The sequence below is a fragment of the Pan troglodytes genome, chromosome 16, assembly GCF_028858775.2.
Source record: "Pan troglodytes isolate AG18354 chromosome 16, NHGRI_mPanTro3-v2.0_pri, whole genome shotgun sequence".
Lineage (NCBI taxonomy): Eukaryota > Metazoa > Chordata > Mammalia > Primates > Hominidae > Pan > Pan troglodytes.
In genome coordinates, this window is record NC_072414.2 from 53860506 (window position 1) to 53886705 (window position 26200).

At 33.8% G+C, this 26200-nt stretch overlaps 1 protein-coding gene across 16 annotated transcripts in view; it reads right to left on the minus strand.

The window, feature by feature from the left end:
• Window positions 1-514: 514 nt before the first annotated feature.
• VPS13C (vacuolar protein sorting 13 homolog C) overlaps window positions 515-26200 on the minus strand; it is a 202616-nt gene continuing 176930 nt past the window's right edge. For 12 of the 16 annotated variants that reach the window (XM_054666973.2, XM_063794165.1, XM_024349233.2 and 9 more), the window contains 11 exons: window positions 25031-25112; window positions 23798-23911; window positions 22934-23009; window positions 21307-21470; window positions 20057-20102; window positions 17573-17696; window positions 16730-16844; window positions 11515-11603; window positions 4395-4518; window positions 2982-3065; window positions 515-2669 (listed from right to left, as the gene is read on the minus strand). In XM_054666973.2, the coding sequence (XP_054522948.1) occupies window positions 2568-2669; window positions 2982-3065; window positions 4395-4518; window positions 11515-11603; window positions 16730-16844; window positions 17573-17696; window positions 20057-20102; window positions 21307-21470; window positions 22934-23009; window positions 23798-23911; window positions 25031-25112 (1120 nt within the window). In that variant the 3' untranslated portion in view covers window positions 515-2567. Of the gene's footprint in view, window positions 2670-2981; window positions 3066-4394; window positions 4519-11514; window positions 11604-15028; window positions 16020-16729; window positions 16845-17572; window positions 17697-20056; window positions 20103-21306; window positions 21471-22933; window positions 23010-23797; window positions 23912-25030; window positions 25113-26200 lie in introns of those variants that run through there. The other 4 variants (XM_054666972.2, XM_054666970.2, XM_009429264.5 and 1 more) reach the window with 2 other exon arrangements.

Sequence of the window (26200 nt, forward strand, 5' to 3'; positions counted from 1 at the left end):
AGTCTGAGCCCCATGTGGAAGAAGGAGGAGAAGAGAAAGACAGCGGTATGGTAGAATATCCCAGACTGCCATGCAGTCTAAGAAAGGTTCTGCAAGGCCACTGAAGAGTCTTCAAGCCAAAGTCAGCTGTCAGAGGAGTTCTGTGTCTCCTAGAATTTCCAGACTAAGTATGTCTTAGTATAACTGCCATACTCAGCCAGTCGCTGAGAGAAACCACGGAAGGCATGGGCTCAATGCAAATACCGCAATGGATTTCAAAGTGCAGCTGGGCCCCTAGGTCAACCGCATTCTCTGTAATCCCCCAGTATTGGAGGTCTCTGCCACAGATCTCTAGTGTGATAAAGGGGCTCAGTACCCCTGAGAAAAAGCTTTTCTGACTAGTATCTTGTAAAGTCCTCCATAACTATCAATATAACTTCTCACTATTTTGGGATTGGAAGAGGAAAAGGGAAAGACAAAAAGTAAAGCAGATGTTACTTGAATAACACAAACCCACAAAGTTTTCACACCTGTAAACAATGTGCCAAATGTTTTATTTCTCTCATATGCAAGTAATTACCTCTCAAAGCATTTTTAAAAAACGCATTATTACACTTTACCAATGAATTATTTCTGTCCCTGGAGATTAAATCAAATCAAAATGTTACAAATAGTATCAGTATGATATAATTTCTTAAATATATGGGACATTGTCAACAGCTGTGATTCATATGAAAAATATAATCAGATATCTCAAATTCCTAATTCTGTTTTAAAAACACAAAACACTAGAACAGTTGCTATGAAATTACTGATAATGATCCCTTTAATAAACTGCAATTAACCACTAATATAGAAATTCAATTTAAGCAAGAAGTTTTATATATTATACTTTACAGAAAAAAATAATTTTGAAAAAGTAATGACAAACAGAGATCAAACATTTAGGGCATTAGTTACTGCATTCTCTTTTTAGAATATACATTAAGTAACACTAGTAAAATTTAAAGTTTTATGACCAGGCCTTAAGAACCATGAATGATGATGACAGAACCACTATCACACATAAACAAAAATAGAGCAAACCAAGCGTGTCCACATCTCCATGAATTCAGTGATTTGAAATAAATGTTGTTATGTTAAACATTATGAGCAAATCTAAAGGTTCAACCAAAAAACTTACATATTTTTGAGTATTTTTTAAAGTTTTAATAGTTTATCTCTGATCAAGGATGGAGAAAGGACAAAAAAACAATACTGTCCTGAATTGATTCTCACAGGGCCTGCTCCCTCACAGAACACAGTGTCATTATATATGCCTTATTTATACATAAAACAACCAAAGAATTTTCATTCTTCTTAGTAAGTATTTAAAATACATTCTAGGTGTGCATTAGGAGTAAATGTTAATTTGTGATGCCCTTAAAAGTCTTTCAACCTGTAAGAAACAATTTCTGGGAATATAAAAATATTGAATTTTACATATTTCAGAGTCTTGAGAAACTTAAAGTGCAGTATTTTCATGTATCAGCAAATAATAATTGTGTCATATAAGCTCATCTTGAAAGAGGATGTAAATACTTCCAAATTTTTATGAATGCTACATTACAGAGGGCAGAGTGTAGATATTTTAAGGTTTGATTGTCCAGATTTTTTTATTAGACTGCAAGGAGGAAAAATAAGCACCAAAGTAAAATATGCTTTATTAGGGGGAAAAACAGTGTTTTCATGAAAAGAAAATAGAAAACATGTCATTTCTCCCTTTAGTGACCTTTCTTCATTCAATTACCTGGTTTACCAAGAATGTTAACTCAGTTCAATTATTGAACAAATCACTCTTAAACAAAATGTCAGGATCCAACATTTGTTCATGGGTTAAAGCCTTTTGGCGGGCCATGGTGGCTCATGCCTGTCATCCCAGCACTTTGGGAGGCTGAGGCATGCGGATCACAAGGTCAGGAGTTCGAGACTAGACTGACCAACATGGTGAAACTCATCTCTACTAAAAATACAAAAAAAAAAAAAATTACCCAGGCGTGGTGGCACACACCTGTAATCCTAGCTACTCAGGAGGCTGAGGCAGTAGAACCGCTTGAACCCGAGAGGCAGAGATTGCAGTGAGCCAAGATCGCACCACTGCATTCCAGCCTGGGCGACAGAGCAAGACTCGGTCTCAAAAAAAAAAAACCCCAAAAAAACAAAAATAAAAAAACCTTTCAAAGAACACTAGTCATTCTAAGCTCACTTCTTATTCTTCAGTAAGGCTTTAATTAAATATAAGCCTATTGACCTTTGCTTCACAATTTTAATATTAATGAAAATTTCATTCTGAGTTTGAAGTGACATTTCTTCAAGGGTCTGACCCATTTGGGTGGTGGCGTAGAAGTGGACTGCTAGCATATACATGGTTACAAAATTAGAGGAAAAACTAAAAGGTGAAAAAACTAGAAAACCCAATACTAGCTATTCCAGAAAACTAAAACTGAAGGATTGCTTGAAAAATTGTCTTTAGCAAGATAAAGCAGAGTGATTTATAGACAAGACCAGTGATTGTTTTTTCTCCCTGTTGGAGCCCCTGGGGTCTGTGATTAAGATGGCAATTGGGGTCTGAGAAGTCTCACTGATGACTGCTTCATCAATTTTTGCTGCTGTCTCGTTGACTGTGCATCCTCAATGGCATTACATGCTCTCTGTAAAGTAAAATACTTATTATGAATTGTAAAGACAAGTATAGGCTCATTTGGTTGAAGGGAAAGGTATGAAAGCAAGGGCTGAAGCTCTCCAAACAGGACCAACAGCTAAGGACCAAGGATACAGTCCAGATGTGTCATATAAAAATAAGACCCTTGCACCCGACTGAGTCCACAGCATATTAAGTTTATATATCCATCCATAGTTATAATTGGGAGAGCTTTGGGAGAAATAATGGTATTCATTATAAGAGGCTTTTAAAAAAGTACTTCAGCTAAAAAAAATTGAGGCATGCTCTTTAAATTGTTTACCTCTGCTGTGGCGGTGTCCTTCAGGTAAACTTTTCGAACACAGCCTTGATTGGCACTGTCTTTTTTGTGGAACAGACCCTGTTCCTGTTTCAAAAGAAACAATGACAGAAAAGAAATTATTCTGAGGAAGAAAAAAAATCCTAACTTTTAATTGTATACTTAAATGTCAACTCTATCTTATAACAAGTAGGCTAACCAAATACACATATTCAAGTAAGATATGAAATAAATCATCTTGGAACAAGGACGGTATTTCCATATGTGAGTTGTTAGAACTTATAAAATTGGATGAGCATACATCTATCTGTATAAAATAATGGCTTTCTGCAGGCTATGATAAATAGCCTACAGAAACACCACTTGGTAACTCATCACATCTGACAAATCAAAAAACCCTTCCCTCATTTATTTGGCTGATACATAAAATTTCTGTATAATGTAAAATACACTGAGTCAATTCTCACCATTGATGTGAAAGAGAAGTGATAACTGAGGAAACTGTAAAATATATGCACAGTGACATGGTCTTTCCTAGTTTGAAAACTATATTTCATACATCGAAACATTCCTTAAATTTTGACACTCTACAATGTAGTAATGCTGAAATACAAAATGGTAGGGTAACATGGTGTTTCCTTTATTTGTAAATTTCCATGAAAAGATAAGTAAACATAAATTAAAGGGTAACAGTACTCACATCTATAGCTATTAAATTTCACAGTAAATGTTCTTCTAGCTACTAAATTTCCCAGTAAAAAACGTTTAGTTTTGCAGATAGTTTCACTAATAGAAATAACATTATTGTTTAGGGAAAACAAATGCACTAAAGAAATTGCCATATTTAGAATAATAATTTATAGTTTTTTAAAGGCATGAAAATAAATTTATAATATATAATGTAACAAACATTTCAAAGAAAGTTAAGTACTTGAGTCTAAGAACTAAGCAAAAGACAGAGTATCACTTTTACAAATTACTATGTAATTAAAATAAAAGTGCTTCCTTACAAAATGATGGGAGAAAAGACATTTTATCAAATCACTTAATAATCTTCTAAAAACCTAAAAAGAGGGAATCTTTCCGGAAATGTCTAAGATTACAGCAACATGGGTGTCCATATGAAGTTAAAAAAAAAGCTCTCCTATTTACTAATGCTTAATTCTACCAAAAAGAAAATATCAGCATATGAGAATCTTAATTATTTGGGTGGGTAGACTGATATTTCACTCTATGCAATCAAGACTGCCAGAAAATAAAGTACAGTTATTCAAATAAATTGATTACATCTTTCTTCACATCTCAGCATATAGTAGTAATAACGACACTAATCCTTCAAATATTTTGTGTAGTTAACTGCAAAACAGTCTAAAAGCAATGAACTCTTAGCTCTAAAGGTGTGACATGTTTTCTTACCTTAACTGAAATTTTTAGCACATTTTCACTGACACTAGGAGGAAATACAAAATCTTCAAATGGACATTGCCAGTCTACACACATAAGGCCCAGGATTTCAACTTCCTTTATACACAACACTCGCCTATTTTGCAAAAGAAAACAAAAACTTACAGTAAATGATGAAGACAGTTTATTCTCGCCAATATTTCACCCTGCTGGATGGCAGAGGTAGCACTTGCTTAGTAAACAATATAAACTGCCACTAAAAAAAACCTGCTTCATTTTTTTAAAGTCTAGATAACTGTCAAATAAAGAGCAAATATGACACCTACCAAGCAACAAAGTAGACTCAAAAATTCCCCTTCTGTCAATCTTGCAGAATTCAGAAAAGTGTAACTTTTTTTTCTTTTTTTTTTTTTTTTTTTTTTTTTTTTGGTTAACTGACCAAAAAACTGATAGGGAAATCATCTTTGGAACACATAAGAAACAGGCTGTACTCTCATCTGGGGAGCAATAAAGGCAGAAGTCCCTGAAAATGTTTTACTTGGAAAATTATTAATTGCTCTTTACTGTCAGCCATTTATGCCTTCCAGTCAAGAACGAACATGAAGGAAATGTCATAAACCTTAAATGTCAGCAAGGATTCACTTGAGGCCTACTAATAAAGATCAGATTTGAACACTTTAATGCTAATATACTTTATCACAGAGTATCTTATTTTACTCAATGGCAATAAAAAAAATAACAGAACCCTTAAAGGGCATCCACATTGATTTCTCAGTGTGTGATTCATTTTGATTACTGATATAACTATACTTAAAATTAAGCTTCTATTACAGAAAGCAAAATTACAAAAGAAGAGAAGGACTATTAATTCAACAAATATTTAGGGTGCCAGAGAAACAAGGAAGATAATTCTGCTTGAGAGGTGCTCACTGGCTAGAGGAGAAACAAACATGTAAATAAACGCTACAGCACAATTAGACAAGTGCTGTAACAGAGTGTGCAGATTAGTCTTTTGGAGCGAGAGAGAGAGGAACAGATCGTACTGGCAAAGTAGGTGACACAGGAGTTGATTCTTGAAAGGAAGGAGTTCTCTATGTGGGTAAGGGAAATGACAGCCCAGACAAAAGGAGGAACACACTGACATATAAAGGAGTACAAAAAAGGAAAGACTTATTTGAGGAATGTGGAGGTCTGCAGCTGCAATACAAGATAGATACCATGGTGAAGTTGCGAGAAAATGAGCTTAGCACCAGACCTTGAAGGGCTATTATTTTTCCTTTTAAAAAATGTTTCACTTTTAATGAAACAGGAAATGACATGATAATGTTCTTTCACTTTTAATGAAGAGGAAATGACATGATAATGTTTATCATTTTAGATTCACGGTTCTGGTGGTAAACAGAAGGGAGGTGGCAAAGAGAGTGGCAATAGACAATCAAGGTAGGAAGTTACGGCAATATAAATAGTCCAATCAGGAGACAATGAAAGCCTCAAGTATGGCAGTGGCTCTGAGAAGGGGGAAGAAAGGGCTAGATTGAGATGTTTAGAAGGTAGACATGAATGAACATGGTGACCAATGGAGTGTGGAGAACTGAAATAGATCCCTGGCATTATATTTCTCAGCAGAGGTGCTATTAAATTTTGGACTTGTATGGGATGGTCTTGTGCACTGGAAAAAGTTCAACATCCCTAGCCCCAGCCTAGTAAGTGGCAGTAGTGTCCTACAATCACTGTGGCAATCTCCACCACCACCATACATTTCCAAACAGTCTCCACTGCCCACACTCCTGGCCCCAGTCGATAATCAGCTGACAGAGCTAAGGATGGCTGTCACAAATCCTCGTGCCAAACACAATTCACTATTCCAAATATCTTTAAACTCTTCTCTTTACCATCCCAATAATACTACCGTTCTCCTTCCACCTAGAATGTCTCCTTCATTTTCTTCCTCTTGCACCATGTTTACCAGGGTTCAAATCTTGGTCTTCTACTCACACACTCTCTCAGAATGGTCTCTCAGATCTCAACTCGAGATTTTTATCCAAACTCCAACTATCTATCTATCTATCTATCTATCTATCTATCTATCTATCTCCCTCCCTCCCTCCCTCCCTATCATGTATTCCTTTCTCCTCTACATCCACTCAGTCACCAAGCCTTGTCTCATAAGTCAAATCCTCATTCTTTAGGCCCTCCCCACTTCCTACCATGATAGCTGCCACAGTCTTTATGGTAGACAGAATTCTAAGACAAGTCTCCAAGATTCCCCAACCCTGGTATATATCTCTGTATAGTGCCCTGGACTTTGAATATAATGGATTTCACTTCCAAGATTAGGTTATTATAAGGCACAGGTGACTCTGAGCAAAAATAATTTATGTAGGTGGGCCTGACCTAAGTTCATGGACTCTAAATCTGCGTAAGAGACCAAGAAGTCAGAGATTCAAAGCACCCTTGTTGGGTTGGAATAAGGGTAGCTTCTAGGAGCTAAGAGCAGCTCGCTGGCTGACAGAGGTCAAAGAAACAGGGATCTTAGAATTCTGCCAACAACAGCAAATGAGCTTTGAAGTGGATTCTGTGGTAATTTGTTGTGCAGCAATACAAAACGTATACAGTCTCTAACTGGTCTCCTTGCCTCTGGACTGATTCTCTTCCAGTATAACATCCAAACCGCCAAGGATCTTTTAAAACTACAAGCCTCATCATATTACTTGTTTACAAACCTTCCGTGGGGTAGAAAAAAAGAGAGATTACTCATGTGTGTACTATTCTGTGTGAGAAGCTACAAGTGGTATCAAATAAAAAAATAACTGCCAGCCAGTTATGATGGCTCATGCCTGTAATCCCAGCACTTTGGGAGGCCAAGGTGGGAGGACTGCTTGAGCCCAGAGTTGAAGACCAGCCTGGGCAACATAGTGAGACTCTGTCTCTTCTAAAAATACAAAAAATTAGCTGGTGCATGCCTGTGATACCAAGTATGCAAGAGGCCAAGATGGGAGAATCACCTGAGCCCAGAGAAGATGAGAATGCAGTGAATCACGATCGAGCCACTGCACTCCAGACTGGGCAATGAAAATGAGAACCTGTTTCAAAAAAATAAAATAGCAGACTATACCTTAAGCAAAAACCAGTGATTCTCCATCACATTAATGATAAAACCTAAACCCTTAGAATCTTATGAGCTGCTACCTATGACTGATCTCCCAACACTAACACCCTACCATCCAGCCATTCCACACTGATCTTACTGGTCAAAGTGCCATACTATTGTATGCCTCCACTTGCCTCTAATTTACCTATGCAAGAGCTACATACTCAAGACTCAGCTCAAGCACTCCCTCATCTATAAAAGCCTCCCTGACACTTTTCCCATGACACTGTGGTCCCCATCTTACTGTACCAAGAGTTTTCCCTATGTCCTCAGAGACTCTGTCCATCGCTCTTCTTAGCACCTATCACACGGTGATATCATTGATAATTTGTAGCCCCCTGCCCATTAAAATAGGGAAGGAACAGAGATGTAACTTCATCTCTGTGTCCCTGTATTTGTCATATGTTGATGGTTTTTTTTTTAAAGTCTGCTCAATAATGAATTTCTCAATAAAGATTACTAAAATAAACTATAGCAGAGTTAGGACCAACTAGTAAAGCTATAGCCTAAGAAACTTAGGTCTTGAGAACTTGTGTTTTGATTTTAAAAACTCATAAGAAAAAAAAATTCAGGGACTAAGTTTTGGGTGAATTTCAAAATAAAAAAATGCTATATACTGAGAAACTCAATTAGCAATCACTAACATGTCAATAATACATTTGACAAAAAGGGCTAATATCATTAATTTGCAAAATGCTCTTTAAATTCAGTAAGAAAAAGACTAACATACCAATGAAAAATGAGCAAAGAATATGAACAAGTAATTCACAAAGTAGCAAATATAAATAGATGATGATATATTAAAAGGTACAGGCTCAACAGTAATCAAAGAAATGCTAATTAAAACAAAAAATTATTTTCTACCCATCAAGCTAGCAAAAAATAAAAGTTTAAGTGATAAAACCTAGTCTCAGCAAAACACAGGAGAAAGAACACTTTCATATATTGTTGAGTGGTATGTAAAAAAACTGATACAACCTTTCTGAAAAATGACTTGGCGATATACAGAAAGGACCTCAAAAATCTTCACAACTTTTAAATTAGCAATCCCCCTTTTAAAATTTTATTCTAATAAAATAATAGAAAAAGATTTGGTTACAAATAAATAACAATAAGATATTAGGGAAAAAATGTCCAATAGTGAGGGAGTATTTTAATAAATTATAGCATATCTGCAAATACAAAATTATGTAGTCATTACAAATCATGTTGTCAAAGAATATTTAATGCTTTGGGAAGATGATGACAGTATATTGTTACATGAAAAATTGACAAGACTAAAATGTAATAATGCATTTTTTTGTACATAGTTTTCGTAAAATGTGCCAGCTAATGTGGTTATCTTTGGGTGCTGACATTGCTGGTAAAGGATATTTTTAGGGGTGATCATATAATCTGTTATTCAAACCAGGATGTTTTTAAGAATGAAAGGAATAGCTATTGATAATTACATAGGGACAAAACGTGCAAGCAAATCTACTATGTCCTAGGCAAACTAGAACGCATGTATGGTTAGTTATTTTCTTTTTTTTTTTTTTTTTTTTTGAGAGACAGTCTTGCTCTGTTGCCCAAGCTGGAGTGCAGTGGCACAGTCTCGGCTCACTGCAACCTTCGCCTCCCAGGTTTAAGTGATTCTCTGGCTTCAGCCTCCCGAATAGCTGGGATTACAGGCATGCGCCACAAAGTCCAGCTAATTTTTTGCATTTTTCGTAGAGATGAGGTTTCACCATGTTGGCCAGGCTGGTCTCGAACTCCCAACCTCAAGTGATCCGCCCGCCTCGGCCTCTCAAAAGTGCTGGGATTACAGGCTTAAGCCACCACGCCCAGCCTATTTTCATCTCCTTATTTTCAATACTGGGGTGGCCAAACTGTGCCCTTCAAGCCAAATCCAGCCCAAGACCTGTTTTAATATATAAAATTTTACTGGAACACAGCTATGTCATTCTTGTACATACTGTTCATAGCTGTTTTCTTACTATAAGGGCAAAAACAAAAGGTTGAGAAACACAGTATGGCCCTTAAAGTCTAAATTTTACTATCTGTCCCTTTAAAGAAAGTTTGTTGACTCCTGTTCTATGTTATCTACAATGAATAGCCATAACTTTAGCAATAAAAATTATTTTGGATGTGGTGGTGCATGTATGCCTATAGTCCAGGCTACTTAACAGGCTGAGGCTGGAGGATCATTTGAGTCCAGGAGTTTGAGTCCAGCCTGGCCAACATAGTGAGAGACCCCATTTCTTTAAAAAAGAAAATGTTATTTTTAAGAATACTGAATTTGGAAGAAATGCTACTATTTTAATGTAATCATTAAAGGTCTAAATGATTACCATAATGATAACTACCTCAATCAAATACATTCTTGTTAGAAAGAGTCTACTAAGGCCAGGTGCTGTGGCTCATGCCTGTAATCCTGGCACTTTGGGAGGCCAAGGTGGGCGGATCACTTGAGGCCAGGAGTTCAAGACTAGCCTGGACAACATAACAAAACCCCGTCTCTAATAAAAATACAAAAATTAGCTGGGCATAGTGGTGCATGCCTGCAATCCCAGCTACTGGGGAGGCTGAGGCACGAGAATCACTTGAACCCAGGAGGCAGAGGTTGCAGTGAGCTGAGATCGCATCACTGGACTCCAGCCTGGGTGACAGAGTGAGACCCTGTCTCAAAAAAAAGAAAGAAAAGGAAAAAGAAAAGAAAAGAGTGAGAAGAGAAGAGAAAAAGGAAAGGAAAAGGAAAAGGAAAGGAAAGGGAAAAGGAAAGGAAAGGAGAAAAGAAAAGGAGTCTACTAAGTAAGGTTAGCAAGGAAACTAAGTCATAGTATTTACTGGTCAGGTATATTTTACTAATTACCTCCTAAACAACTCCATCAGTGACTAGATTTCAAATGATGATGATTTTTCAATGTACTTGAAGAAAAACCAGATATATAATGTATACAGTAATACTCCCATAGAATGGCTTAAATCAAATAGGTACTAAGTATTACCAATAAGTATTACCAAAAAAACCCCAAATTGATTCTCATTGCCCAGTACTGGATTATATAAAAGTGATACAATTTTAAAATGAATTAACACATTGCAACAGCTAAGTACAATATCTAAGACAAATAAACATTGTTTTTGGCTTAATCTATTGAAGACAATATAAAATTATGGACATAAAAAATAAGTGATTACTTGTCAAAGTCATAAAATCTGCTTTTTAGATTGTTCTGTGAATATTTTTAACTCTTAACTAATGAGCAAATCACATGACTGGAGAATGACTGGTTAACCTCTCTTATCCTGTCATTCAGCTTTTCTTTATTCCCATTCAAATAAATTTAAATGCAGTCATGAGGAATCTAATGCAGATTTTGCCACTGTAAGAACTTTGCCTTACTCTTATAAAGCTCAACACTAAGAAAGTTCTGAAAATTATTAATATATAATTGTCATTTTGGGATAATTTTATTATCTAGGATAGATCCCAGGAAAATAAGCTTGGTAGTTTAGTATAAGTTCTTCTATTTGGAAAAATCTACCACAACCAAATGCTTAGGAAAAGCTGAGATAAACATATAGAAGTAATGCCACCCTTTAAAAGGGGTATGCTAATCACTCAAAATAAAACTTAGTAACAAAAGTGATTCATGAATTAATCCTCCATAACTGGACTTGTAATTCATGAAAAAGGGTATCACTATTACAGGTATAAAGCCTATTCTACATTCTCTCAGTAGTTGTGTAACTTGGATAAGTCCCTAAGCCACACTGAGTCTCAGTTTCAGCATCTTTCAGATGAGGAGGTCGGAAAAGAAAATCTCAAAGGACCTGTTTAGATCTGTATTTTGTGATTCTATGAAAATGAACATTTTGCCATTCACTTTGGAGAATTTTAAGTACAATTTTCCAACTCTTCTGCCATTTTAGCCTTCAAAATTCTTGTGACCTATGCAACTAAGTACTATTTGGAAAAATGTCACTTCAAGTCAGTACCTATTTGTAACCATAAGGATTGTCTTCTTGCTTCCAGGAATAGCACAGTGGTATCGGTAAGTCTCTCCTTCCAACTTTTTGATATGATTCTGAAAAGGAAACCAGGCTCTAGATTTGGGAAGTTATGCATTTAAGTAGTATTTACAATACTGCATATTAGCTAATTATAATAATAGTGTTAGGAAAAAATTAATTAGAAATAAAAGCACAATTCTACATATTGGTACATGAAGCTAGAAAAATATTCACAGCATGTTTGTAAGTTAACTTCCACTGTTGCCTTAAAAGAAAAACATGTAATAAATGCTTACCAAGTGGTCTTCTGGTAAAATACATTTTGTTCTGTAGTAACTTAGAAATATTAAAATATCTACCAGCAATTATCACACATTTTAATTAAGAAACATATGCTAATATAAAATAACTACATTAACATTACAGGGGATTTGAAATAGGGGTCACTGGTAGCACTTTGGGGTGGGTCTCTGAACCACCTAACATAAAATAGAAAATTTTGAAAACGTAGTTCTAAAACTTTTTTCAGGGCAGTTAATATTTTTTGTCAGTTTTTTTTTAATCACAGAGGGGGGTCTGTGATCTCAAAGATTAAGAACCACTGGTTTACATAGAGGTATTAATAGATATTATACACATAATAAAATTCCAAGATAATTCATGTTTAATGCTTTGAACATTTGATCTTATACGTTAAACATGCGTGGGGAAGTATATTTATATATCAAATTATATTTCTTATAGAAAAGAAAATATGACAATATTAATGTGAACAAACAATTTCTAAGATTTCAAAATAGCTGGCACAATTTATTTCTAAAAACAAATATGAGCATAAAATAATTCAAGTATAAGTAGTAGCACATTAAAACACATTTATTTTCCTTTTCAGCTATCTCAAAAGTATTGTGACTTGAATTAGTTAAATATTAAAAACAAGAGTTTTTTTATAATGAATGCTAATGAAATACTATTACTGACATTATATATAATGCATGGTTGAAAATAGATAATATATATGAAAATACAGAACATAAATATATTGAATAAATAAGACCTTGACATTTTATGACCAAGAATATAATGCCAATATTATTAAAAGGATAATATAATCAATATAACCACAAGCAGAGAAATCACACTTGATATTATTTCAATGCTTAAATATACATTTTTTAAAGTTGCTTGGTACCTAGTCATTCCTTGACAATTGCAAAAAGCCATGAATAAGGAAGAGGAATCCACAAAGAACTGGGATCTCATCTTCAGAATGAGTCTCAGAGAGGAGTGCAGATTTCACAGCAATAGCTACTTGTTTCACAATTCACTTGTGCGAATTAGTTAAAATCTTTTAACACTTTTGCCTTAATTTCTTCAAAGAGAAAATGGGAAATGAATTTAATAATGTAATGCATTTATCTGCAGCTTGAAATTTAAATATGTTAAAATATTTAGATCTGAAATGCAAGTACAAGAAATACTGCCCACTTTCTATCTTGTATGCATTTTCGTTAGTTATTAGGCTATTGTGCTTCAAGCCATTGACAGTTTTTAAAATATAATTTATCACCATAATACACTTTAGAAAACTTGTTTTCAGCACTACTAAAAACCCACTACACTCTGAGATTCAGATTAAGATATTCAGTCACTAATGGCAGCAGGGAGACCAAATTAGTTGATAAAATATTCACGTCCCCTTTCCAAAAATGCAACTCGAGGAATTTAACAATACTTTGCAAAAGCCCTTTACCCAGTAATTCAATTTTTTCAAGTAAATTCTAAGGAAATATGAAAAAGCAAACAAGATATAAAAAAGCAAAATCTATAATGATGTTTATTACAGCATTATTACTGTTAGTAGAATAATTTAATGTCATGAATTAAGAAGAGATAAAAACACAATGTAATGTCACCTCAATAGATGGCAAGACAAGAATTTAAAATGTTAATGAGGCATTTCTAAGAACATGGAAAAATATAACTAAAACTAAAAAGCAAGAAATGCTGTTTTAAATGTTGTATGATCATAAGTATGTGAACCAAAATGAGTATTAAATGACTATATATACATACATATAATGTATGTATATATGTATGTGTAAATATGTGTGTGTTTGTGTATATATGTGTGTGTGTATATGTGTGTGTATATATGTATGTACATATGGGTATATTTGTATGTGTATATATATATGTATGTGTATATGTGTATATTTGTATGTGTATATGTGTATATATATGTGTATATGTATGTGTATGTATGTGTGTATATATGTGTTTGTGTGTATGTATATCTGTATGTGTACATATATGTACGTGTATATATGTATGTGTATATATATGTGTGTGTATATATATATGAAGATTAGAGGATAAGTAGAATAGTACATCTCATGGAAATATAATATATGATTCAGTAACTCTCAAAGCTGCATATTAAAGAATACAAAGTAGTACTTAGGAGAAAAAGGAACATGAGGATCAAAAGATCCCCAAATAAATTATTTAGAATTTGGCCATATTACAAAGGGCTAAAAAGATATACTTTTATACTCTAATACTCTTTAATATTTCCATGTTTTGTTATACTTGGTCCCTTAAGGACAGAAGGCTTCTTTTGTATATCCAGTACAGTCTAAATAATCAATAAATATTTTTACCCAACTAACTGATCACAGCAAGATGGGCAAAGAATGAAATAGCCTAAATATTTCAATTATCCATGCCCACACTTGACATCCACGACAAAAACTACCAAGTCCTCTCATTAGTGTATAATCATTCTTTTTCTTCCAGTAATTATAATAATGCACTAAAGTTTTAAAAGTTGTCTGATATCTTAATAAAAACTAAGAAATCAGACAAGATTATATGTTCAGACAAAATAATTAAAAGTTTCTTGAAGTTTTGTGCTTTTTGACAGAGTTATAAAAAGATATCACAAGGAAAAAATTAATAACAGAGCTAAACAAAACAATTAAGAAAAAATCTTAAGTTATAGGGGTTCTTAAAAGTAAGTCTCAGGAAAACAGCAATATAACCAGTAAAATTAAAAATTGTTACTTTAGAATCTCAGGAAGGGTAACTATTGGAGATGATTTAAGTCAGCATCTTGAATTAGTTATTTGTGCTTGACTCTCCTAGAAAACTGCATGTGGTGACATTTTTGCCAATGCTAAATTATCTAGGCACAAGAAAGGTTTGTCAGCTACTTTTAACATTTACATGTTTTGTTATACTTGGTCCCTTAAGGACAGAAGTAATTTCCTTTGTATATCTAGCACACGCTGGTTTTTGGATGTCAGTCTTTCTTCTTTAAAGTGGTTAAACATAAAACATTCAATTTATTATTTTGATAACTGCAATCCTTAAAATACATAATCCAACTGAACAATTATATGTTAATAGTTTCATTCTCTTCAAATATACAACACATTAAATCTAAGTTTATACTTTGGCTTCATTTCTGAGGAGAAGCATGAAAGTTGCTAGATAAGACATTGTTAAACATTTCCATCATTTATTACAAAAAAAAGAAATTGAAACATAACATGTTGAGAATTAAGAGGATACTAATTTCAAAAATAATGATTATAATTTTTTTTTCTCTAAGATAATAAACCCTCTCTAAGGATTTAAAAGCAAAAGGTTGGTTTTTGAAAATAAAGAAATCTATGTATTCAAGTGCCACACAGCAATTTGCCTAATTACATGTTCAACTTCTATCTACATTAATTAAAACTAATAATTATGAAATAGGCATAACCAACAAGGAGATTCAATTTTTGAAAAGCAGAAATGCTAAAGGCTGAAAATGTATATAACATAATTATAAAATGACTATCATTTATTTAGCAACAGTACCAAGGGGTTAAATAGGAAAAAGAGGGAAGAGGAAACATACCCTCAAAATTCATGTGCCAACTATTTATTACTTGAGGTCTAAGGGCAGGCTCAGAGCAACTGACAATTCAATTACTAAAGCAGATGCTCCAGGTAATAGTCCCGTAACTTAAGCAAATTTAGAGCCATTTGTGAAACAGAAAGCTATGTAATTCCATCATCAAGACTCACAAACATAAACACATTAATTGGACATAATAATTGTCCTGTTTTTCAATTTTACCTGAAATGCACATGAACACCGTAAGATAAAATTTTCGAAATGATAGTAACAGTATCTGCTTCTGAGCTCAATAAAGTCTTTCATCTATTAAACGCAGAAGAGAGCTGATTCTCTGCATCCTTTAATATTTTATACTAATCTCTTATTTCTGGACAGTATTACCAGGAATACCACAAGTTTTTATTTGTAGTCAATCTCACTACTACGAAAAGTTCAGATGGAGGTGAGAGTTTTAAAGAAAATTTCATTAAAATTGACAATGGAATTCACACACAGTCAATTAACACCACAGTTTGTTTTGATTTTTAAGGATGAAATCAAGTAGTTTAGGAAACATTTATTCCTGTATTTCCAGTTCTTGCTGTGCAGGCAGAAAAACAAAGAAAATAAAGTTAGAAGCATGCAGAAAGATAGATAAAACATAATCATATACAATAAAAACCAAAGGAAGAACAATTAAGAGGCATTTTATTTTAAAGTCAAGGTAGAAAAATATTAATACATTTCTTTTGGGGGAAAGCCTGTCATGGGAGAATAGCAATTTATATATGTATATATTATCAAAATATAATCAAGTTAAAACTAAAATAAAAGCCAAAAAGCTCTTAAATTTTTTTTAAGGTTTAACAAGATCATAATTATACATAATCTTTTATTCTCTCATCTAGTTCTAGTTACTGGAATAAATCTAGATTTACAAAGTAGTGCAAATAAATTAATTTGGTTGGGAGAAATGGAAGCAATGAAGTTCCAATAATCAGCTACAAAGCAGGAAAACAAAATTAACAATGTTAACTAAATGAGCTATCACAGAAATAGTGATACAGCCTATGACTTAACATTATCTTTTCTGCACACAAAAAAAGCTTTGCTCCCATGTAGAAAAAAAATCATCTGTAATTTCCATTTAACACATGCTAAAATGAAAAACAATCAAATTCTACTCTAGAAACTATGTATAATACTTAAAGAAGTTCAAGAATCAGGAACTTTAAGAACCACCTATGAAATCCTGGGCCTAGAAATCATTAAAATTCCATTTCACTCGTGACCATGAAGAACAAAATTTACCTCAAGTAAGTCAGAGCCCTCAGATTCCTGTCTGTCATAAGGACGAATGATGCCATCTTCATGGATCAGGCGAGGGGGACGGAGGCTAGATACTTCCTCAGTTGATTCTGCTGCCCTGAATAAGGCATCAGAGTAAGTGTAAGAAAATACGTGAGAGTCTTTCAAAATAATGTGTGTGTTGATTAAATACATAAATATTTCACAAAAAACAATCAGTAATTTTAAATAGCTTTCCCCAAATAATGCAAAAGTATTAAAACCAAGTCTGTCTGACTCCAAATCCCCCAACCTTTTCTAAAATAAAAAGAAATATCAAAATAATAAAAGCAGGGCCTAGCTCATCTACTCTTTGTATCCTTGGTGTCTAGCACAGGGCTTGGCACATGGTAGGTAATAAACATTTGTTGAATAAAAGAGAAATTTAGCCATAAAATATGTCTCTTTTCTTTTCTTTTTTCTTTTCTTTTTTTTTTTTTTTTGAGACAAAGTCTCCCTCTGTTGCCCAGGCTGGAGTGCAGTGGCACGATCTCAGCTCACTGCAACCTCCGCCTCCTAGGTTCACGCGGTTCTCATGCCTCAGCCTCCCAAGCAGCTAGGATTACAGGTGCCCGCCACCACACCCGACTAATTTTTCTATTTTTAGTAGAGATGGGGTTTCACCATGTTCGCAAAATATGTCTTTTCTTATTCCTTTCTGGAGGCACTCTATGTTTTAAAGCTACCACAGCTTTCAATTAGACTTTAAGATCCTTAGGAGCAGGTAAATAATCTAATCTATTTATGTATTCCTTGTAATAATTAGCACACAGACACATACCTTGCACATAGTATGTACTCAATTACCTCTGAATGCCTTGGAAGGTACTACTGGCCATATCTACGATTCCACCAGTTGGACGGGCCACAGCACCCACAAGCCCTTTTCCAATTCCTTTAAAGAATCCAGCAGCTCCTTCCTTTTTGGCACCTTCAGAAAACCAATGACCATGCATGGATAAAGATATTTTTAAACGAGCAAGTTTGAGCTCAACCAAAACCTGGGCCAGATACTGAACTGTTTTACCCAGGAAGTTACAAAAATTTGGCTTTCTAAAGAAGTTAAATGTAATCCTAATGTGATAAAATAGTGGTTTCTCAAAGTGTGTTAGAAATGCGCATTCCTGGGCCCCACCCCAGACCTACTGAATCAGAAACTCTGGGGGCGGGGCCAGCATTTATGTTTTTCTAAGCACTCCAGGTGATCCTGACACATGCTCAAGTTTGAGAACTACTGATCTAGGAGTCTCATCAGTACCTGCAACTTGCAGGTGTAAGAAGGGACCAGTAAACATTCTCTTTTTTAATGCTGACCATTAGATTTTTCAAGGAGTGTGCTTTTAAAAAAATATATAACAACTTTATTGAAATGCAATTCATATACCATAAAATTTACCATTTAAAATGTACAAATTAAATTTTAGGATAAATTAGCTTTTAGTATGTTCAGACTTCTACAACTATCACCACAATCCATTTCAGAAAATGTTTATCATTTTAAAAAGAAACCCCCTTTCCACTAGCAATCATTCCCTATTTCCCCCAGCCTCTCCCCACCAAATCTTACTCAGTGTACCTCCATTCCTCCCTGCCCCTCCCCACCTCCAGACTAGGTAACCACCTACAGATACTTTCTATCCCTATGGATTTGCCTATTCTGGACATTTCAGACAAATGGAATTATGTAATATGTGGTGTATTGTGACTTTTTTTTCTACTTAGCATCATGTTTTCAAGGTTCATCCATTTTGTAACAAGTACCAGTACATGATTCCTTTTTATGACTGAGTACTACTCTAATGTATGAAAATATCACCTTTTGTTTATTCATGTATCAGGTGATGGACATTTGGGTTGTTTCCATCTTTTGGTTATTTTGAATAATGGTGCTATGAACATTTGCACGCAGTTTTTGTTTGAACACCTGTTTTCAAATCTTCTGGGTATAAACCTAGGAGTAGAATTGCTGGGACACATGGTGACTCTGTGTTTAACTTTTTGAAGCACTGACAGACTATTTTCTTCCAAAATGACTGCATTATTTTACAGTCCCACTAGTAGTGTATGAGGGTTCCAATTTCTCCACATCCTCTTAACACTTGATTCTAGCCATCCCAGTAGGTGTGAAACGGTATCTCATAGTTTTGACTCGCATTTCCCTGTTGACTAATGATGTTTACCATCCTTTTATGTGTTTATTGGCCATATGTATATCTTCTTTGGAGAAATGTCTATTCATATCTTTTGCTCATTTAAAATTGTGTTGTCTTTTTATTATTTTTAATAGTTCTCTATATTTTCTAGATATGTCTTTTATCACATATATGATTTGCAAAAATTTTCTTCCATTCTGTGGGCTGTCTTTTCCCTGTCTTCATGGTTGTCCTTTGAAGCACAAAAATTTTAAATTTTGATGAAGTTCAATTTATGTATTTGATGAAGTCCAATTTATGTATCTTTTCTAGCAAAGTTTTGCCTAATCCAAAGTCATGAAGATTTACTCCTATATTTTCCTCTGAGTTTAATGGTTTTGCTCTTACATTTAGGTATTTAATCCATTGTGAACTCATTTTTATATATGGTACAGGTAGGGGTCCAATTTTGTTCTTTTGCTCATAGATATGAAGTTGTCCCAGCAAATTTCTTGAGGACGGTTCTTTCCTATTGAATTATCTTGACATCCTTGTCGAAGATCAGTTAAGCATAAGTAAGAGTCTATTTCTGACTCCTTCTGAACTCTATTTCTGAATAGTATCCCACTGTTCTATATGTCTATCCTTATGTTAGTACTACACTGTCTTAGTTACTGTAGCTTTACAGTAAGTTTTCAATTTGGGAAGTAGAAGTCCTCCAACTTTGTTCTTTTTCAAGACTTTTTTTTGGCTATCTGGGATCCCTGGAATGGCCATATAAATTTTGGACTTGGCTTGTCAATTTCTGCAAAGAAACCAACTGGGATTTTGATAAGGATTGCACTGAATAAGCAATGTGCTTTTTTAATGGGATAAAAACAACAACAGCAAAACTGAGTAAATTGCTACTGAGGACCCAAACAAATCTAGTTTATCTCTAGCCCTGCTAAAAATAGCATTCAAAGTCTGAAGCATGATCTACTACTTAACCTCTCTGCTTTCTAAGGAAAATACATTCATTGAGCAACTTAAGGCTACGAATATAAAATTCAGTCAGTAATTTTCTCAATCAAGTATATAGCAGCAATAACATCTATTATGTTTACTAATAGCATCAAGTCTTCAGACTTTATAAAGGAAGGAAATATTTTCAACATACCTTCCACAGGTTTTGTTATTATTCCAGTCACTCCACCAACAACTCCCTGAAAGAGAAATCAATCATATAGTTTAGACTGAATGGAAGGTGTTTAATTTTAAGCCAACCACTAGAGGTCTCTACAGACATACTGGAAATAACAACAACAACAACAAAAATTGAAGACTTAACTTGATAATGTGAACAACATATACATATAAGTTAGCACTATGATTTTTCAAATATCATATCACAGCAAATCTTAAATGAAAGCATTTTATAAAAGAAACAGGAGTAAAGCAGGTAAAAGGATTTTAAATCTGGCTATGATACCAATCAGCTACGTAACCATGGGTAGCTGAAATCTCTTTAAGTCTCAGTTTCCACATCAGCAAGATGAGTGAGTTGAGCCAAATAATATTTACTATCTAATTATAAATTTTAAGGGGATTACATTGTAACTTAGTGGAAGTGTAGAAAACTGAAAATAAAGGGCCCTCCCAAGGATAGGTAATAACCTGGCAAATAAAGTGCCTTAGTAACTGTAACACCCAACATTACAAATTACTATCAAAAAACACAGCAGTTTCCTGAAATTATTTCCAAAATTAAAACATGAATATACTAATATATTTTTAATCATTATGAAGTAATGGTAGTAAAATACCTGTATATTCTATAAACACACAGAAAGAGAACTGATGGATACACACTTAAATTGGAAACAGATGAGATGATTAGGGTATTCTAGCCTTACTTATAATGTTTTATTTACTTATTAACAGAATAACTTTTAAGTTCTTATAATTATAAGAATATTCATACATCACCTATATAATTAAGCAGTATTCATATATTACCTATATAATTTTAAAAGTATTAAAAAGTAATGAAAGGCAGTTCCTGGATTATCAACAATTAATTTTCACACATCCCTTCCACAGAAACAGTCAATTGCTGATGACCTGCAGAGCTCCTTCTCCCTCTAGTTTCCATAGGTACCATGTATCTCTGCTTCTCACTTCCTCGCCTTCTACACCAGTACTACCCTGTCATCATTACAGTTTTATGAAATCTGACAATTCAGGGGATAGATCTGGTGGTGACAATGGGGAAGGGGAGCAAAAAGGAAACTGGAAAGTCCATCATTTATCATTCTTTCTATTCCTACAGGCCTAGACTCATAAGCAGCATTCTAAGTTTCACACAACCAGCTAGAATACATTTTTTTTTAAGTTGCAGATTTCTTAAAGATTCAGCAGAGAACTTACTCGCAGAAAGCCCTTTCCTCCTCTGGCCAGGCTGTCTCCAAAATCTTTGGGCTGTCGACTCAACTCTTCTCTTCTTTTTTGCTGATATTCCTTGTCCATTGTAATTGCTGCCAAACCTTTCCCAACAGAACCAGTGATTCGAGATACAACTCCTGCTGCACCACCTATCAAAGACAAGGGATTAATTTCTAGAATATACAAGGAACTATACAAGGAACTCAACAGCAAGAAAACAAATAATCTGATTTTAAAATAGGCAAACGATCTGAATAAATATTTCTCAAAAGGAGACATACAAATGGCCAACAAGTATATGAAAAAATGTTCAAGATCAATAATCATCAGGAAAGTGCAAATCAAAACCACAGTGAGATATTATCTCACCCCAGTTAGAATAGTTATTATAAAAAAGACAAAAAAAAATCACAAATGCTGTCAAAGAAGTGGAGAAAAGGGAATGCTTACACACTGAGAGTGGAAATATAACTTAATACAGCTATTATGGAAAACAGTATGGAGGCTCCTCAAAAAACTGAAACTAGAACTACCGTATGATCCAGCAATCCAACTACTGGGTATATACCCAAAAGAAAAGAAATGAGTATATCAAGAGATGTCTGCACTCCCATGTTTACTGCAGCACTAGTGACAATAGCTAACATATGCAATCAATCTAAGTGTCTATCAACGGATGAATGGATAAAGAAAATGTGATACACACACACACACACACACACACACACAAACAGAATACTACTCAGGCATTTAAAAAAATGAAAACCGGTCATTCACAGCAACTTGGATGAGCCTGGAGGACATTATGTTAAGTGAAATAAGTCTGGCACAGAAAAACAAATACTGCATGTTCTCATTCACATCTGACAGCTAAAGAAGTTGAACTCATAGAATTAGAGAGTAGAACTGTGGTTATTAAAGGCTGAGATGGGTAGCAGGAGGAGAGGATAGGTTAATGGATACAACATCACAACCAGATAGGAGAATAAGTTCTAGCATGCTATAGCACTGTAGGGTGACTATAGTTAACAACAACTTATTGTATGTCTTCAAATAGCTAGAAGAGAGGGTCTTGAATGTTCCCAACACAAAGAAATGATAAATGTTCGAGGTGATAAATATGCTAATTACCAGATTTGATCACTACATATTGTATACATTTATCAAAATATCACTCTATACCCCATAAATATATACAATCATGTGTCAATTAAAAATAAAATAATTTTTTAAGGCTCAGAGAAGTTACATTGTTTATATAAACAGCATTATCACAATATATAGCATGCAATTGCTTTAAACTAATAGGTGCTTAAAATTCTGTCTCATACAAAAAATGCAGAAATTAACTTTTCCCATCTAACAAGAAAAGGAATAAAATTAATTAAAATGTAAAATTATTTGCATTTATTCAACACTACAAAGACATACTAAAAAACCAGCAGTCCACTGTTATTTTTCATTTAAAAACATGGGAAACATGTCTTTTAAAAGGGATTATTAAGAAAGTGATCCCTCCTTTACTAAATAAAAGCATTTGTTTTTCATAACAACATATTTCATAACAATATAATAAAAAATATATACATATACACAAATATGTGATACATACCTACTGTGTGTCCAAAGAGGCTTCTCACTCCAATCACTAACCCCTCTGCAAATTCTTCAGGGCCTTGAACAGCACCCTGGCAAAAAAAAATAAAAAATAAAAAATAATCTTATTATTTAAAATTTAAGTTTCAGACTTTTACTTTCATAGTTCAGGGTTTGCAAGAAGAATCCAAATCTGTAAAAATCCATAAACATTGTGATGAATCAATTTTCACTTCTACCCCAAATATGGATAGAATATCTATTGTGTTTGAAGACACTTTCAACCTACATGATCTTAGCAAATTCTTTAAGTCAAAAATTGGATAGGTGTAAATCACTGGCTTCAATTACAATTTGAAGTTGGCCTCCCAGAACTAAGTTTCATCAGATTGCTAAAACAAGCTGCAGTGATAACAAGAGTAAGAGCCCAAAGATTTTTTTACTGTCTTATTCTCTCATTTATTTTCTCTGCTTTATTCTCCAAAAACCCTCATACACTGGGCTGGGCTGCTAGACCCTTTAAATGGAGGGGAATAGGTTAGATGACAGCTTGAATATGAAACAAACTTTGCTTTCAGTGCCCTATTAGTCCCTTCCACAATGGTGGAACAGTCTTGAAAGTCTTAATCTACCCAGCACTCTAAATATTCTTACAACTACATTAAATCCTGGCAAATGTGGGCAGCGCTCATTAAATTCTAAACAATCATCCAATGTTATCTCATGTACCTTTAAATAAAAATATAAAATTGATATACTTTTGTGATTTGAACATTATTCAATTCCCAGATACAATTACAATGCAAATTACTATTTGTTATTAAAAAATAGACCATCCATTTTTCTATACCTATCCTTAAAATAAATAAGAGGTCAATACCTGGAAGGGTTCATAGAATAAAGCTTCAACTCCTTCAGACAGACCTCTAATTAATCCAAATGGGTTTCCAAGTACATCTAACCCCAATACAAGGACATACATCTGTTTCAAGAACTAAAAAAGAAAAAAAATTAAATTAAGTCCTTCACAACTATTGTAAGAAACATCATAATGAAATAGAAAAAAAGAGATTTACTGATAAAATTAAGTTTGTGTTAAAAGAAAGCTGTATGGAATAATCACCACTACCTCCACTAATGGATCTTTTACTATGTGCCAGGCACTATGCTAATTTAAACAGCTTTTAAATTAGACAGAACTAGGTTTGACGCACAGGCTGCCATGCAGCAGTTATGTGACCTTGTGCAAGTCATTTAGTATCAGCCTGTCTTCTAATCTATAAAATAGAAGGTCAGGCTGGGTGTGGTGGCTCATGCCTGTAATCCCAACAGTTTAGGAGGCTGAGATGAGAGGATCACTTGAGGCCAGGAGTTAATGACCAGTCTGGGCAACATAGTGAGACTCCGTCTCTATGAAAACTCAAAATTTTTTAAAAAGGGAAGTTACACTGTCCTTGCATGGGTGAGTATGCATATTAAATACATAATTCAGTAAATGTTAGTTGTTTTTAGTATTACTTTACCATCATTATTAATAAATTAGATGGAAAATAATAACCAAAACAAAAAAAAGGGAAAACATATCCTCATTTTAACATGTAACAATCATAATGTCTGTATATGTAATAGGAGAAAGAATATTCCAGCAGTGGAAGGAAAGGAGATGTCACCATGCAGTTCCATTGTATAGCAATTGTACCAAAGTGACCTGCAACAACTACTGTTTCTATGCATACATACTTGAACCACAGAGTAACTGAGGCACAGGGAGGAAACCAGCTTAGAATTCTGCTTGCAGTTCACTAGATTATATTCAGAAACTATAATCACTGAAGAAACCAAGCATAATGACTACAAAGTCACTATTCTTTCCCAAAGTGGTAAAAGTATAATTGCAAAGTCAAAAAAGGAACTGGAGGAAAATTTTCAAAAGGTGTATAAAGAGGGGTAGAACTAAAGAAATAGAAATTAATCATTGAAGAAAGCCACTAAATAAGGAGATTTCAAAGTGAGGTAAATTAGATAAACATTACTGCACACTATACAGTCACATGCAAATGTTTTGATATTTTATGAAGTATATTCCTTATGAAATACTATGATAGGAAATTACCTGTTCACTGTAATGCCTAACAACACTCCATATAAGCTGATCTCTCTTGTAGAACTGATATCGAATTTCATAATAAGCAAGTCTGGGAGGAGAAAAAGGAAAGATTCAAAGATACTAATATTATGTGATTAAAAAAAGGACTTAAAATTTGAATGACAGCTAATGCTAATCATAGCCAATTCTTTCACAATTGACTTCGTACATTTACCACATACAATTTATGATTGTCTTAATAATGGTTACTAAATTATTATAAAAACAGTGCACAAGTTTTTCATACATGCATAAAGAGTTCTTTAAAAGTCAACCATCATCCCATCACATAGTGGATTTTAAAGGTTTATTTTCTTATTTCACACTTAGAATTCTTTCTTTTATATGCAATGATAAAATGTTTAAAACATTTTGTATGCCCTGTTTACACTCAACACTGTGGATAAGTATTTCTCTATGTTATTTAAAACTTGACATAACCATTTTTAACGGATGCATAGCATGCTACCATGTGGCAGTGTCATAACAAACAATTCTTCCACTGTCAGACATTTCCAATTTTTGGTAAAATAATTAATGATGCCATGTGTATGTTGAATATAACTCTGGTTGAACTTCAAGGTTAGATTACTTTTTGGAAAGAATTTCCAAAAAGAGAATTACTGAGTAAAAAGCAACAAAACATTGAAGGCTCCTAACAAATGCAGTTTTCCACTTATACCAACAGTATTTAAAAAGTGCCTATTTCTTAGAACCACCCCTGACTAGTATCAAATAGGATTTTAAAATAGAATCGCTCATATTTTAAAATCTTTGATAATTTGCTTTAATTTGCATGTATTCTTTGATAAATAATAACGCCATCACTGTGTTTTCCCTTTTGTGAATTATCTCCTATTGTTCTCTGGCCATTATACCGTTAGAATCTAAGTTTTTCTTCTCAATGTTTAATATTAAGATAATAGTCCTTTCTCTGTCATTATATTTTCCCAGTCTTTTGTTTTTTAATTATTTTCATTGATTTTGTTGTAAAGTATTTGATTTTTATGTGGTTAAATGTATCTTTTATTTTCCATTGAAATGTTTTCCACTGCTTTTAAACTTAGAAAGACCTCCTCTATTCAGAGATTGGACTTTTTTTGTCTTTTCAGTTTAGGTTTTATATTTTATCATTCG